We start from the raw sequence: 18140 nt of genomic DNA, 5'->3' as shown, positions 1-18140 counted from the left end.
TATCAAATCTAAATAAATATTATAATATTGTAATTCACCTTATACTTCATAATTATTAATTATCTCTAAACCATTCTGCTATTCTACTTTTTGTCCATAAGTGCAACAATCCTTATACTAAAGTAACAGGATGTCTGTGTGTTTGTCTGTGTGTTTGTCTGTGTGTTTGTACGGAAGGATCTCGCTAACCACTGAACCGATCGGGTTCTCCTTAATAGGGTAGCTTCACATAGGTCCCGGGAAGGTTTATAACTATTTTGGGGGAGGGTACCACCACCCTCCCAAGAGATATCGCCCCTAGAAAAAATTCCCCCCCCCCAAAAAAAAAAATGTTTTTTTAAAATTTTTTTATAAATAAAATAAAAAATGGCGGGGGGGACATTCCCCCCCCCCCACAAAGAAAAAATCCCCCCCCAAATTTTTAAAAAAAATTTTTCTTTTAAAATCTAAAATAATAAAATTGGGTTATATATTCGACTCTCCTCAAGTGCCCCTAGAGGCCTGTAGGGGCGTAGCTGCTAGTATAAGTATATTTTGTTAGTATAAAATGATGAACACTTCTTATAATGTGTGTGAGTGTAGGAAACCTGATAAGATTAAAATTTTTGCATGAAATGCAGTTAAGCTTGGAGTTTAAGATTCCCTCACTTCTGCATTCTTTCTTTTTTTCTCTGTTCTTTATAACCCTTGCTGTTCTCTTCCTTTTAACTTCATTATTAAATTACATAACAGTTACTTTATTTATATTTGAATTTTCTTACACTCATTTCTACCCATATTCCTGGTTTTTTATTCTACAACTTTTTTTCTTTGTTTTATTGACTTTTTTCCATTTTTTTTATATTTGTATATTTTATGGGACATCTAAAATGCTGGTCTCCAAAAAGTTTGTCTTTCCTTGCATCATACTTTTTCACACTATATAACTTTGGTTATTAGAAGGTAAAGAGTGGTTCTTCTGGGTTTTTTAGAATTGTCTTACCAAGCCTAATCAATCTACAATACTACTTCTTGTTTATTTATATTTTTATCATATATTAACAGCAAAATTAATAAGCCTATAAGTTTCAGAAAATAATTTCTAGATATTTATATTTATGAAAGGACAGTAATCTTTTTTCGTTTCATGTTACCTATTTGTACCTACTTCTTCCATCATACTTTATTCCTCTATCACATTCCTTTCAATTCAATATGTGTCCCTTAGTCAGGTGTTAACAATTCACGGTTGATTTTTTATTAAATGAATAAGTTAGGGTACAAAGTTTGGCACTTTCAATATAAGTAAATGATAATAACAAAGCCACAGAATACGATAATACCTTCAGAAAAATCGATGAAAATAGTTTTCATACTAAATTTTGTTTTTTTCTAAAATGTCATGACAGAAGATGTAAAATGTCGTCTTAGTTTTTTGAAAGGATTAATCTTCTCTGAAATCTAAATTATCAAAATATTTTTTTTGGTAAATGATTATACGATATATGTCAAACATTTTATCAAAAAGAAATATTTAAAATTGTGAGGTAGAAACCTGAATAATTTTTCTTGTGGAAATAGCTTTCTGCAAATGTTGATAAACATATGTCTGCTAGCATTAAGATGTTTGTACTGCCAATACACGTTGGGTTTTATTTAAATAATTTTTTTAAAATGTTCTTTTTTTTACCTCGTATACTAATAACGAAAATCTGATTCACTTATAGTCGGAAATTCATTATGAAACAGGGGACATGCACAAAATTTTTGAGCCCTGATCAAATAGGAGCTGAGATAATAGGGGGGCAGGCGACCGACTGATAAGTGTTAAATAGAAGTTGATTGAATATTGGTTGGAAAAGGTGATCATTAACCACCCCCACCCCCCCCCCCCCCACCCCCCCAATCGACTAAGACTCGCCTACGGCCCGATCTTTTAGGATTGCTTTGTAATTCACATTTTTGAAAGTCTTTCAACAGTATACACAGCAAATTCTCTCTTTTTTAACTAACTTTCCGAACAATATACCTAAAGCATTTGAATTAACAAAGGATATGCTAATATTTTTACCATTCAAGTTTATTTAATATTCTAATAAATAGCGCAACCCTCCAAGTTATGGCTACTTTTCATGAACATATGATCTAAAGAATAAGCTCTGACGCAATGTCATGTAAGGATATTATAATATTCATTAAAAAAATTGTTATTTTTGCATATATGTTACATTTTACAGTGTTTTGTGGCTCAAAAGAAAGACAATTAAAATTTATTTCATATTATATAGTTTAAATTGCATAAGATAACCTAGAAATAGTAAAAAAGTCCCTTTCTTTTTTTGTCGTAAAACAGAAATTAACAAAGATTTTTATTAAAAAACACCTTAGTGTAAAAATTAAAAATTCTAAATATGGTCACAAAAAGATTCAATTAGTTTATTAAATGTTTCATTTTCAGCAAATGACGATTAATCTCTATTACAAAGAATAAAGTGTAAAAAGATATTCTCGTTTTAATTTTAAGCAACTTAAAATGCATTTTAATACCTTTTAATGATTTATTTTTTAAAACATCATTTTATAAAATGTTATTGATTTTTAAAGTTTTATATTAGAATGTTTTTAAATTTTGTTAACATTTTGTTTTAAATGTAGAAAATTGGTAATTCTAAACATTCAAAAAATGATTTTATTAAATTTTCATCACTTAAATTGCATGTTTGATGAAATTTTCAACTGATAATACAAGAAAAATCGTTTAAGTTTTATTATATTTTACTTTGAAATGTTAAAAAATATAATTATTGTCAAAAATGTGGAAGTTATACTTTCCTCAAAAAAAGACCTAAAACATGCAAATTAACACGTGTAATGAGATTTTTTTTCTTTCAGGTTTAATTTTAAGTAATTATTGATATTTTTTGTAAAAGGGATTTTATATAAAAAGTTTTAAAACTCGAGTTATGTAGTGGTTCTAAAAAAGGTTGCGAATTTATGCAATTTTCTTGCAAAAAAAATTTTCTAGGATTTTAAAAATAGCATAGGGTGTTATTAGACGTACTTACAGATACAATTGCTAAGTCATTTTGGCCAAACACTAAAATAAAGTTTTGACATCTGAGGGACCATACGTGAATTATCTATTCAAGTAGAAATTTAACATTCAGCTTTATTCCTTATCATGCACTGCTCAGCAAATTTTATACATTTACCCTGGATCATATCTTTTCAATCTAAAATTTTATCATTTATTTTTTAGCTCCTAATTTTTATATTTTATTTTGATTATTCTTTTTATAATAACAAGCGACTGCACCCCTAGTATCTAAGGTAATCAAAAAATAAAAAGGAAAATGAAAATAGTCAAAAATCATTTCAATCAGCATAAAACCACTTGTGGGTCTATGTGAAGCTTCCTCAAATTATAAAACTCAGTTATCAAAAGTGGTCATCAAAATCTTAAGCTAAAAAAACCCTTAATTTTAGAATAGAATAAAAATTAAGAAAATATTGAAATCTCTGTCATCTATACGTCCAAGGGGGGGGGGGTAAAGGGGTGATTACCCCCCCAAAACGAATTTGGGGGTGCCTACCCCCCCATTTAAAATTTAACCCTTCCCATGGGTGTCATAGGCACCCCCAAAAATAAAAAATCTCTAACAAAAAAAAATTTTACGCACTTCGCGCATTTTTGATACTAAATATTTAATAAAATTTAAATTACCCCCAAAAAGGGGTAAACAAAATTTACCCCTGCCAACAGATTTCAGGAGGGGTAATTACCCCCCAAAGCAAATTTTACCCCCAGGGTAAAATTTTTTTTTGGGGGGGGGGTAAAAAAAATTTGCGGAGCGCTTCGCGCGCCATTTTATTCCCCCCAAAAACGAATTCCCCCCCCCCCCTTAAACAATTTTTACCCCCGTCCCAAATAAAATGCTTGGATGCCCCTGTCTGTCATTAACAAGTGTAATAGTAATGATTAAAATTTTTAAATGTTATTTAATAGAAATAGAAACATAAATACAAAATTAATTCTAGTGTTTTTTTTAACAAAATTGTAGATTTGTATAAAAAATTTAAGTAACAAAAAACTGAGAACATATTTTTTAGGCTTGGAATAAATAAAAATAAAGTTTATTTAACTTATGCAAAAAGTTGTGAGCCAAACTTTAATGGGACAAACATTTAAGTGACAAAATCTGAGTTTAATAATTTTCTGTAAAAGCTGTAGGACAACATTTTTCACAAAATGGCCACAACCCTTGCCATTTACAATTTGTTCCTTCTGAGCAACTTAAAAAGTAATAATCCTTGGATAAGATTACCACGAGAAAAATTTTTTATTAGAAAATTTGAACCATTGTTAAATCGTAGAACTTGATTCAAAATGCAGTTGCAATTGTTTTTAAACAATATTTTTAAAAAACTATATACCCTTCCCTTTCTCCTTTTTATTACGCAGCCAGTTTGACCGATTCTCCTTTATTTGTTGTTTGGTTGTGTTAAAGTAAAGATCTAAACAGTAGCTGTGAATTTAAAATTTTATTTTTATGATATATTTTAACATTTTGACTACTTTTGTATAATTCTTAATGCTTTTTTTCATTTATTTATGTTGTTGTTTTCTATTACAGATGCGATTGATAATGAAGATTTTTTTCTTTGAAATATATTTTGTTATGAAGCAGCAGTAGTTACTATTTTATAAATGTTATGGTTGGGATAGATTTATAACTGTTAAAAGTAATCATTTTTATTTCAGGAAAAGAGCTGGCCCTAAGAATTTATGGAGTGAACCGGAATGGCAAAAGTGAGCCGGCTATCCTGGAAGGCTTCAGTCTCAAGGTGGCAGAACTTCAAATAGGTAAAAGTGATAGTCGAAAAAAGTGCATTTAATATGATGTTAATGTGTGAGAAATAAAGATATTTAAAATCAAGAATTTTTTTAGAAAGAGAGGGGTAGGTTTCTGGTAAAATCCGTAAAGGTTATGTGTTATAAGTAAAAAACAGTTGTAGAACGATAAAAATTTATGTTAACTTTTTAAATTTTTTTTGTCTATAGTTCTTTTCAATATGAAATACACATATTTAGTGAATATTATCGTTCTATTACTATTTTTAAGCCTTAAAACACACACCTTTACCGATTCTACAAAAAACCTACCCCTCTCTTTGTGATTGTTGAGGTTATTTTTTTCAGAAAATTTTTGGAAGCATTAATCGCAAGAATGAAATTCATATTGATATTTATAGAGAAGTAAATAAAAAAAAATGTAAAAAATTTTTCCTTTCTGCATATATCACAAGAGTATTATTTTTAAAGTCTTGCTTTGTTGTTAAAAAACATTGACCTGTTGTTTGATCTAAATTTAAGAGTTCTTATCCCTTTAGGGTTTCCTAAAACCTTATTTAACCTAAACTAACCAAATAAAGTATTAAATAAAGAACCTAGTAAAAGTGTTTGACTCTGATTATGGCGTAAAAAAAATAGCCAATGAGAGGCCAGTATACACTGTAATTGACCAATGGTAAAATTTATAATGGCCTCTCATTGGCTAATTTTATTTTTACGTCATAATCAGATACGTCAGACACTTTTACTAGGTTCAAAATAAAGTTTTTGTCCCGAATGAGGGAAATCCAGGGAGTAAGGGAGGGGACAATGGATCGAATATTCAATTTTTAGGAGTCTCAGACTTTGGGGACTGGCTTAAAGGGAATGTGCAAGAATTTAGCAGTTTCTGACTGAGTTTGGGGACTTGCGCATAGAATGCCGCTACTCGTTATGTATGTTTTGAATATTGCAGACGGGGAGAAGGGATAAGGGAAGTGGGGGGAAGGGAAATAAACACTCGTTGTGTTAGTTTGGAATGTATGTAGCAGACGGGGAGAAGGGAGAAGGGAGGTGGGGGCAAGGGGCAAGGGAAATAAACAGAATAAAAAGGGGCAGTCATATTCTTGCTAGCAGCTGGCCGGGTCCAATAATATTTTAATATAAAAATCACACCAAAAAACCTCAATATATTTCATCAAAAACAAGTTGTGATTTTACTTTACATGACGCTATGGAAATCTACTGGATTTCATGCCCTTTCATTGATAACTCTTATATTGAATTAATTGCCCATTGTCCCCTCCCTTACTCCCTGGGGAAACCGCCGAAAATCCTTTAATTTCATATCATTAAAATGATAAAAACAAAATCCACCAATTAAAAAAATGGCTTCATCTTAGCGATCTAAAGGAATGAGACAATTGATAAATTAATGTACATCCCCAATGATGATACACAAATTTACGCTTTCTGTACATTAAAATTAGTGATTGTAGCGTTTGAAATCTCAACTTAATGAAACACCTAATCAAAATTCACCAAAGTCCCCAACGTTGTTCAGCTAACACATAAGAAAACAATAATATAAAACTTTAGGGACTAGTGTAATAAACAGCCCATTATCCCCTCTCTCTTTAACATTTTCAATTAGATTAATTTTCACAATTAATATGATTAATATTAGGGTTGGGCCGGATACTTTTTTGGCCGGATACCGGATACCGGATATCCGGCTGATTTCAAACGCCGGATATCCGGTAACCGGCCGGATATCCGGTTAACGCCGGATATCCGGCAAATATCCGGTTATCCGGCCAAATTACCTGATATCCGGCCGGATAACCGGCCAAATTACCAGATACTAAGGTAGCAAAAAAAATTTTTTCAGAAATCTTAAATAAATATACATAAAGTTAAACTTGTTCAGAAAAAATGTTCTTCTAGCTTCAATAATAAGAAAATTATAGCCATTTAAAATTTTAAAAAGCAGAGATTTTTGGTGTAAAGTATAAAAAATTATAGAGCCGGATATCCGGCCACACCGGATATCCGCCCCAACCCTAATTAATATGCTTAATGATGATATGGAATATTAATTAAATATGAATAACCAGTGTAGACAAAATTATAATGAAATCTTCTTATGATGTGTTTACTTTCAGCATAACTATTTTAATTAATTCCAATATTTTTTTTTGTACATAACATTCTACTACTTTTCTGGCATTGAAACTAAATTTAATCATGGATTTAATTGGTATTTAAAGTTTCATTATTATTATTATTCTTACCTTTAAAACGTTGGGTATTTTTATTAAAACATGATTGGATGGTTTATCTAGTAGGAGGGCAGGGGAGGGGGTAAAAAGGGTTGATGGGGAATCTTTATTTTAGCCAGCTTCGAGTATCACTTTATTGGAGTACATGATAATCTGGTTTAATTTCTAAGTAATTATAAATAAATTTATCTAATTATCTATGTCTATCTATCTTTCTTTCTAGATTCTGAATCCTCAGTAGTGGTTGAATTCACTCCCTTTCTTGGTATCCTGGCTGGTATCTTGGTAACCCTTGCCCTGGCAGCTATAGTCATTATTCTATTTATAAGGTAAACTAACATACCATGCTTATGTAAGGGGAAAATATAACTTTGACAATCTATCTATCGATCTATTATTAATCTATCTATCGAACTATCTATAAATCTATCGATCTATCTATTGATCTATCTATTGATCTATCTATTGATCTATTTATTGATCTATCTATTGGTCTATCTATTGATCTATCTATTGGTCTATCTATTGGTCTATCTATTGATCTATCTATTGATTTATCTATTGATTTATCTATTGATCTATCTATTGATCTATCTATCGATTTATCCATCAATCTATCTATCAATATATCTATCAATCTACCTATCTATCAATGTATCTATCGGTTTATCCATCTATCGGTCTATTTATCAATTTATCTATTGATCTATCAAATGGTACTCTTGCTTTTGCAGCTATAGTCATTATGCTATTTATTATGTAAGCTAACATCCAGTTCATGCTTATGTAATGGGAAAATATATACATTAACTTATCTATTGATCTACCTATTGATCTATTTATTGATCTATCTATTGATCTAACTATTGATCTAACTATTGATCTATCTATTGATCTATCTATTGATATATCTATTGATCAATCTATTGATTTATTTATTGATCTATCTATTGATCTAATTATTGATCTATCTATTGATCTATGTATTGAACTATCTATTGATCTAACTATTGATCTAACTATTGATCTATCTATTGATCTATTTATTGATCTATCTATCGATTTATCAATCTATCTATCGGTTTATCCATCTATTGGTTTATCCATCTATCGGTCTATTTAATTATCAAATGGTTACTCTTGCTTTGGCAGCTATAGTCATCATTCTATTTATTAGGTAAGCTAACATCCAGTTCAGGCTTATGTAATGGGAATATATATATATATATATATATATTAATTTATCTATTGATCTATCTATCATTCTATCTATTGATCTATCTATCGATCTATCTATTTATTGATCTATCTATAGATCTATCTATTGATCTATCTATTGATCTATCTGTTGATCTATCTATTGGTCTATCTATTGATCTATGTATTGATCTATCTATTGATCTATCTATCAATCTATCTATCAATCTATCTATCAATCTATCTATCTATCAATCTATCTATCAATCTATCTATCAATCTATCTATCAATCTATCTATCAATCTATCTATCAATCTATCTATCTATCAATCTATCTATCAATCTATCAATCTATCTATCAATCTATCTATCAATCTGTCTATCAATCTATCTATCGATCTATCTATCGATCTATCTATCGATCTATCTATCGATCTATCTATCGATCTATCTATCAATCTATATATCAATCTTTCTATCAATCTATATATCAATCTATCTATCAATCTATATATCAATCTATCTATCAATCTATATATCAATCTATCTATCAATCTATCTATCAATCTATCTATCAATCTATCTATCAATCTATCTATCAATCTATATATCAATCTATCTATCAATCTATCTATCAATCTATATATCAATTTATCTATCAATCTATATATCAATCTATCTATCAATCTATATATCAATCTATCTATCAATCTATCTATCAATCTATATATCAATCTATCTATCAATCTATATATCAATCTATCTATCAATCTATATATCAATCTATCTATCAATCTATATATCAATCTATCTATCAATCTATATATCAATCTATCTATCAATCTATCTATCACTTAATATCTTAATTTATCTACCAATATCTCAACCAATCTTTTATTTTATTAATTAAATTCATTAATTCATACTAATACATCTAACGTTAGATTTGATTATTTATCTCTATCTATTAATTATCTATGTATTTAGAAGAAAGTACAGAGTGAAGCACCGAGCCCTCTCCACCAACCTCCCCCAATCTGATACAGATGAATACTTCCCATCGGATCAACATATGAATAAACTAACCTATAATAAAAAGGATTGTTCTTACATAATATTTCTCAGTGAACTGACAACAGATCTATAGTAAAGATGTATATACAGACAACTACCTCCCTTCCTTTTCCAAAGACCCCTTTCGTCTGTTTCAAAATTATTTTCTGCTGTTTGGCTGTGTTGATATAAGCAACACCATTGGTTATTTAACCCTTTCTCCCTCTAGTGTTTTACTCTATAAATGTACTGACATATATAGTACATATATTATTGCTTGAATGTTGCACCAGGTTTTCATGTACTCTAATAAAGTTATATTCTCAGCTAGCTAAAATGACAATTCCCCCCATCCACCACTTTTGCCCCATCCCCTCCACTCCTTTTGGATGAACGAACTGACCAATAAATGAGGTCCATATAACCTAAATTAGCGACAAATTTTCCACTTTCACTATATCCACGTATTCTACATCCTTTACTGTACTTTAAGCAGCCAAAAATAAAACATGGGCATTTGTGAAGTTACTGGAGTGAAATGTAAGAACAAAAAAGAAATAAAACAGGCGGACGAAAATGCGGGAAACGAGACAACCTACAAATCCGCGAAATCCATGGCATACGGGGTCACGCCGAACGGCGCCAACGGTCAGCTGAGCGAGCTGTTAGGGGGAGTAGGAGGAGGGGTTGGGGGAGAAAATGGAGGTGGTGGAAGGGGCGGTGGGACGGGACAGTGCGGTATAATGGATGATTATAGGCAGCTGAACCCGAATGATTCCATGATGAATGCACAAATGAAAGGTAAGCTTTGGTTTTATTTTAGCTACTCAACAACTCTTTAAAGTCTGTAATGAAAGCAGGTAGAGGGGCAACATTGGACTGTTTATTTCACTAGTCCCCAAAGTTTTTTAATAACGTTGTCTCTACTTTGGGGACTTTAATGAATTCTGATTGGTTGGTTCATTAAATTGAGTGTCCAAACATTTAAATCACTAATTGTAGTCTAAAGAACGGGTAATTTTGTGTATTATCTTTGGGAATGTACATCAATTTATCAGCCATTGTCGTATCTTTAATATCTCTATCCCTTTAACACTGTTTATAATCAAACATTGCACCTGAAATGACCAAAACTTTTATTACAAACTAACATTGAGTTCCTGTAAAACAACTATTCAAAGACGATTACATCCAACACTAAATACTTATATAGGAATGAGATATATAGATATATGAGAAAACAATTAGATAAAAATACATAAATAGATAGATAAAGAAAAATAGAAATAGGAATATATAAAATGTATTTTATAAATAGAAAGATATATAATATACAGATAGATAATATAAAAAAGATAGATAAATAGATAATATGTTTGTGCACTGGTATAATGGCTGTTTAAAGATAAATAGATAATATGTTTATCTGCTAGATATTGTGTTAATTATTTGATTGATTTTTGTCTGCTATTATCATAACAAAATCAGCGGCAAATGCGCGCCAGTACCCAAATTCTCCAAAATCTTGCTAAATCCTTCAAGAACAATTTAAGCTGGTACCCAAAGTTTGAGACACTTAATAATTGAATATTCGATCCATTTCCCCTCCCTTACTCCCTGATAATGTACAGATAGATAGATAAAAAGATAAATAGATAGATAGATATATAATATGTTTGTGCACTGGTATAATGGCTGTTTTATCACTATTTTTACTACTGCTCTTTACCCAAACTAGAGTGTTCTAATAATGTAACAATTTACTTGAAAAAGCAAGGATAATTATGCTGAGATGGGCTGTTTTTTTACACTAGTCCCCAAAGTTTTATTATATGGTTTTCTTATCTGTTGGCTTAACATTTTTTGGGACTTCAGTGAATTTTGATGGGTTGGCTTATTAAGTTTAGTGTCATAACGTTTTAACGTTTAATTGTAATTATATATTATCATTGGGGATATGCATTAATTTATCGGCAATTATCTTATTATATCCATACTAGCGGCTACGCCCCTAGAGCTCTATGGGCTCTTAAGGTAGGAGGAAGTGAAGACACTCTCCCCAAAAATAGTGTAAAACCTTCCTAGGACCTATCAGAAGCTTCACTGTAAAGGAAAACAATATCAGTTCAGCTGTTAGTGAGATCCTTTGGGACAGACAAAAAAAACGCTTACTACTTTATATAATAGGATGGTGTTCTAATAATATAACACATTACTAGAAAAACAATTACAATTATGTTCATTACTAGAAAAAAGCAAGGACAATTATGTCCAAAAATAGTAAATCAGTCAAAGGAATGAAAATATAGTAATAACGAGTTTTTTTAATTTCAAAAGAATATGGTGTGAAAATTTATAACTAAAAACATTGAACATTTAGAAATGAACTAGCTTTCTATTAATGATTATAGAATTGTTTTGATTGTCACTTGAATCATTTCATAAATTGATGTTCATCCACAAGGATGATAGTAAAATTTACCCCTTCCGTAGATTAAATATTGATTGAAAATCTTGGACACTACTAGTTTGGAACCAACCAATCATAATTCAACAAAGTACCCAAAGTTTTTGGGCCAACAAATAAAGGAACATGGTAATCAAACTTGAGGTACATTAGTGTTATTTAAAATATCACACAAAGGACGGATTGACGTATGGACGAATATTAATCTTGAAAAGCTTCGCTCCTAATAAAAATGCAGAACAACAAAATTTGAGTTATTTTGTTGTTAACTGGTTTTCCAATAAAATTTGAGAGAGAACCTGTTTATTGAGTAAGGGCGGGCTCATGATTTTTCATGTGGGGGAAGCGCTGTAAAGCTTCATGTGTGACGTCATAAAAATATGTCTATTGTCCATCTCTTTTTTATATAGAGGGTTTCCTTTTCCACTTCTCCTCTCATACCTCCTTTTTAGGCCTATGTTTATGACGTCACACATGACACTTTCCAGCGCTTCAATGTAAGAATAGTGGGGGGGGGGGGGGGGTAGGAAGTGTTCTTGCAATCCATTCCCACCCTCCCCCCTTGAAATTTTACACTCCAAAATTAATATAAGGGTAAGCTTTGGGAGGTGTGATAAAACAAGTTATCTCCCCTATTTTCTTTGGAATGGATGTAAGAGAGGGGATGTTGAGTACCCCTCAGGTATCTAAAAAGATAAGGTAAAGGCTGATAAATTTAAGTACATCCCAAATGTTAATTAACAAAATTACCCCTTCTGTATATAACAATAAGTGCTGAAACGTTTTTAGACACTCAACTTAATAAACCAACCAATCAAAATTTATTAAAAGTCCCCAAAGTTGTTAGGTCAACGAATAAGAAAACTTTAGGGACTAGTGTAATAAACAGCCTATTGTCCCCTCTCTCTCTCAGAGTACCCCTACACACCCCCCTTATGCTCGCCCATGTAATATTGAGTGTAGATACTTTGTCAGGAATATGAATATTGGAAAATGTTTGACAGAGAGTTTGTGCCAGGAGTAGGGTGTGTTCTCATTTCCGCTTGGATATTAAGGGAGATGAGATGGAATATGGTCATGAATCAGAAATTGTTTATCTCAAAAAATGCAATCTTAGTAATGTGCTACAATTTTTTTATGAGTGCACTTACACATTGATTTTAAGAGATGAGAAATTGTTTGTGTGTTTTCAATTTGCAGGGATATGGGGGGAGATGAGATGACATGGAAAATGGTCAAGAATCCGATTAGGTTTATCTCCAAAAATGCATACTTATTAATGTGCAACAGTTAACATGAATGCGTTTTACCATGGATTTTGAGAGATAGGACATTATATGATAAATTGATCCATTTGTTTGATTTAATTTTTTTTTAAATTGAGGTACAAGTATATTTACAGTCTAATGACCCCTTACTTATAATAAAGTTTCCCAAAAAGTAGAGCTTAAACATTTTATCCACTGCCATATTTCTCTAATAGATGGCCAGAATGACTAATAGATAAACAGACATACAGTTTTACAACATACACCTTTATCCTGCAGTAAATTTTTGATGAAATGGTTGCACAGTTTTTGTGCTATGTAAACATGTAAAGTGAACCAGAGTAATTTCTAGGATTTTTAATTTTGAGCCTACTGTACAGTGTACACAACTACAAATATTTATTTTTTGGACCCACAGTGAAATACTTTACAAATATAATTTGGAGTGTTTTGGATCCACTATATGTTATCATATAAATATTCTCTAATTAACTGTATTAACAATTTCCTAAAAACTTTTTCTTTGATTTAGATGTCATTTTGTAATGCATCATGTCTTTGTAGGCTTTGTTAGCTTTTGTTTTTTTTTATATTTGTTAGAGGAAAATTTATTTGTCTTATTAGTATCAACACTGAAAATTTTATTCTCTATAAAAGAAGAAAAACTTTAATATTAATTTACAAATTATAGCATTTTTGATGCTTAAAGAACAAAACAAGTAATTGCTTGTATGATGCTGTGAGTATTGGTGCAAAAAATGGGGACAAATTTCAAATTGTTTTGGCGTGTGACGTCATACCCCCATCTCTTTTCTAGGGGTTTTCTTTCCTCCTTCCCTTTTCTTTCCCCTCACTTGTGACGTAAATAATCAGCCCCATCAAATCAATTTAAAATTTGTCCCCATTTTTTGCACCAATACTCACAGCATCTGCTTGTATGGAAAGGAGGTACAATACTAGGCTTGGTTTATGTAGGACAGATATTTAAACTTGAGTTGCTTACTGCTCAATTCATTTACCAGGAATTTACCAGAGGCAAGGTTACTTTCAAATCCAGTATAACCAATTCAACATTTTATTTATGAAGAAAATTTGTCATATGGCCAAAGCATCTAGAAAAAGGTATTAATAGAGCAGCTCTCTAGATTAAACATGAGTAATTTTTGATAGTATGCAATTAAATAATAAGTAAAAAGCTTACATGAGAATGTTAATATCTTGTTTATTCCACCAAAATCAAACTTTTAAATCCATTTTTTGTGTGTTTTAGTTTTGGGCAATGCACTTAGTTTGTCTTTGTTTTCCAGGTAATCATCCAGATGACTATGGCTATACCAACAGTTTGACCCGAGGATCCGCAGAGTCCTGTGCAACAACTGAATCCACCTCATCTTATTCTAGGAATGGAGAATCATTTAATAGAAATTTTACAGGCCATAAAACAATTCTGTAATACTTTTTTGTTTACATACCCTTTTAAACCGCACATCTCTAGAAATCTCATCTTTGTATATCTGCCTATGTATCAGCATGTCTGTTAACCCTTACAGATTGGGGGGGGGGGGGCTCCAAGAGCCCCCCCCTCTAGTTTTTTCAATCTCATTTTTTTGTAGGTAAGATGGAGTGCTGTGACTTCATGACTTTTTAAGTTTAGTAATTATACGTCGGCAAGAGTTGATTCTATTAGGATATCTGGTCTGTGTCGGTCGTGGTGTCTGGTCAAAGTCGGTTGGGTAGCACCAAAATTAGAAAAAAATTCTAAAAAAATCTTAATTTTTACATTATGACTTTTGTGTATAAGGAGAAGCCTAAAAATTTTTTGGTGAATACTTAGATATCAATGACCTTCTGAGAAAAAATGTGTTATGACCATTTGACCGCTCCCTGACCGACTTTATGACCGATTTTTGTCCGGCTTTTACTACAGACATGTATCATGAATATCGTGGCTTCTATTACAGCTAGAGTCCTATAAATTATTTGGTAAATCCTTGAGCAACATCAAACAGATAAAAATATCAATCGGTGCCGCCAACCGCCGTTTTACCGCCGTAACCGCCGAAAATGGCGGTTTCCGTTATTTGCCGTTTTTTGGCAATGATCAGAAAAAGTAATTTTTTTGTTATGAAAAATAAAAGTTCGTCCTAAAATTTGGTCATCCTAGCTGCAAAATTGGCCGCTCTACAGCTGTTTTAAAATTTAGCGGCTGGCCGCTAAAAAGCGGCTAAGGAGCGGCCTGGCTGCTATGACTAGAAAAAGTAATTTTCTCTAAAAATACACATGAACCACCAGAAAAAATTTTTACGTCTTTATCTGTAACAGGAGCCGAGATAGAGGGGGGGGCTCTTGGAGCCCCCCCCCCAATCTATTAAGGTGGGAATTGGGGCCCGAGCTGTAAGGGTTAAACTCTAAAAGAAATTTATACTCTGTACTTGTATCTTGTATCTCTACATTTCAGTAATTAAATGAGTCTCCTAATATATAGGTTGCCACAAACAGGCTACAACAACAACACACCTGGAGTTGGTAGGGGTGGAAACAACAACACCTCACATATCAGTGGTAGTGCACCCACAAACAATCCTTGTGATAATACTTCTACGATGCATCAGGAAAGAATACTTATTTAAACATACCTAATTTTGCTATGTTCTAATAGAGTAAGAGCGGGAGTAATATAATAATTACCATGCATATTTAAGATTTTGACAAAGGCAATTAAATCAAAGAGTTTTTTAGTTTTAACACAGTTTAGTCTCTTGAAACTTTGTATTAACATTTGGTTTGAGCACAGTAAAAAGAGTTTGTCTGATTTTAAGTATTTATCTGATCAGGCTGGAACATGGCATGCTGCACAGGCGCCACACCATCCAAATGACTTATCAATGTCGTCCTCATCATCTCTGCTAACCACCGCCAGCAGTGGGGTCAGTCAGCTGTTCAGACAACAGAGTTTCTGGCGAGAAAACTCAGTATCAGCTGACCCACACTCGTTGGTTGGTAGCATGAGTGGGGGAAGGGGAATGTTTGGGGAAAAACCTAATATTACTGTTAATCCAGGGGAGGATGAAATGAATTGGGGAAGGAAGGCTCTGCATCTACATCAAGAAAGCATTCTGTAAGCTTCCGAATCAGACAGTGATTAAATACGGTGCACATGAAAAGGCAAAGAAAGGAATGCAGTGATTTTATTTGTTATGAAAATGTACGAAACACAACTTTTATCAATACGTTCTTTAATTATATGCAGACCCCCAAAAATTTGCCTTTTTCGAGTTTTTCCTTTTGTTGTATGAACACTGTATAAAATCTGGAGTCAATTCATGTTCACAAAACTGACTCATAATGAGTTTAAAACATGTTAAAAAAAGAAAAGACTTTAAGAAGTGCAAATGTTAAAAGTGCAAAATAAAGACAGTGAAAAGACATCAATAAAATATCAATTACAGTTTTCTGAAAATAATAGTTGCTGGTGATTCCTTTAACAATCTGATACAATACAATCACAGTTTATTTACTATCATAGTAGCCTGCTAACATGCTGTAATTCTGAGGTATAACATTGATTTTAGGAATCACCATTTTATCAAAGCAATGAATCTAAATTATAGAATCAAGGTTTTATATACAAATAGGGGATTAATAATTGCGCAAATTATAATAATATTATCCATAATCTGTATAAAAAACTTTATATTCGACTTATTTTGTTTTATAATAATTAGTACTTAAATGTCTTTTTTTTTATAATTTTTAATGTGAAAAAGTAAATTTTTTTTTATAAATAATCTTTTTACCTCTTTAAAATTGATTTTTTTATGAGGATAGTATTAATAGTTTCTTTTAAAAACATATTTTTTTAATTGTTCTTAGTTTTTTTTATTGACTTTACCTGACACTTTATATCTTTTTTATGTCTAAGAATTTAAGAAAGAAGAATGTAATTATTGATTTATATTCTATTATTATTTTTACAGAAAAAAAGTAGAAAACTAAAGACTTGAGAGCATTTTTACATATTTTTACAATTTTTTAGCTAGATTTTTTCCTTTAGTTTATGCAAGATTTATTATTTTGTTTTACATTTTTAAAACAAAAAAGTAACATTGTTGTGTTTTAACTTCAATGTTTGTTACTTTTTATCTGAAAAAAAGTGGTAAAAAGATTATTTATCTAAAAAAAAAATAGTAAGGTTCATAAATAAATTGAAATTGTTTAGAAATTAATAAAAAATCTTTTTATCAAAGAATTTTATCTTATTTCTAATTTTCTAAAAATAGGCTCAACAGACTGAAAAACATTTAGTTTAATGAAATTCATTAAATTTCTAATTCCCAAATTACCCTAAGTTTAATTTTTTTTTGTTGGCTTAACAACTTTGGGGACTATTGAATCCTAATTGGTTAATTCATTAAGTTTAGTGTGAAATCGTTTTAACAAGTAATTGTAATCTACGGAAAGGGTAATGTCTTGTATAATCATTGGGGAAGAATATTTTATTGGCCATTATCTTATCCCATTAGATCCCTGTTATAAAAGAAATACATATTTTAATTTATTTAATCAACCTTGCTGTCATAGCTATGAATATATTTTATACCTATAATAATAAATTATTGAAATATGTGTGAAGTAAAAACCTGTTAAGAATTATTATACTTATATAATATCAAAATAGAAAATAATATCAAATAAATATCTTAATATTATTATAGTTTTTTTTATCTAAAGGGATAAGACAATAGCTGATAAATTGATGTACATCCCCAATGATTATCCACCCTATAATTTACTTTTAGTGATTAAAACATTTAAACACACAACTCAATCAAATTCAATAATAGTCCCCAAAGTTGTTAAGCAAACGAAAAAGAAAACGATATTAAAACTTTGGGGACTACTGAAATGTCTCCTTCCTCCCTGTTTTTGTTATAACAAAAAAAGAAAGGTAGATTCGAGGACAATTGTCTGTTAATAAATGATTAAAAAGGCATTTAATTTGAATATTGAATTAAAAAGATTTCGGAAAACATGTGATTTTACTAAAAGCCAATTGTACTTT

The 18140-nt window shown here is 31.0% G+C and overlaps 1 protein-coding gene across 1 annotated transcript in view; it reads left to right on the top strand.

The window, feature by feature from the left end:
- The window catches only part of LOC145331304 (neural cell adhesion molecule 2-like), a 70858-nt gene extending 54070 nt beyond the window's left edge, over positions 1-16788 (top strand). The window contains exons 20-26 of the mRNA XM_080175922.1: positions 4742-4843; positions 7316-7421; positions 9278-9390; positions 9911-10144; positions 14386-14480; positions 15565-15691; positions 15914-16788. Coding sequence (XP_080032048.1) covers positions 4742-4843; positions 7316-7421; positions 9278-9390; positions 9911-10144; positions 14386-14480; positions 15565-15691; positions 15914-16200 — 1064 coding nt within the window. The 3' untranslated portion in view covers positions 16201-16788. The remainder of the gene's footprint in view (positions 1-4741; positions 4844-7315; positions 7422-9277; positions 9391-9910; positions 10145-14385; positions 14481-15564; positions 15692-15913) is intronic.
- Positions 16789-18140: the final 1352 nt, after the last annotated feature.

Source organism: Acartia tonsa, chromosome 11, assembly GCF_053477335.1.
Source record: "Acartia tonsa isolate MP-2025a chromosome 11, ASM5347733v1, whole genome shotgun sequence".
NCBI lineage: Eukaryota > Metazoa > Arthropoda > Copepoda > Calanoida > Acartiidae > Acartia > Acartia tonsa.
This window is presented reverse-complemented; position numbering and strand designations above follow the sequence as displayed.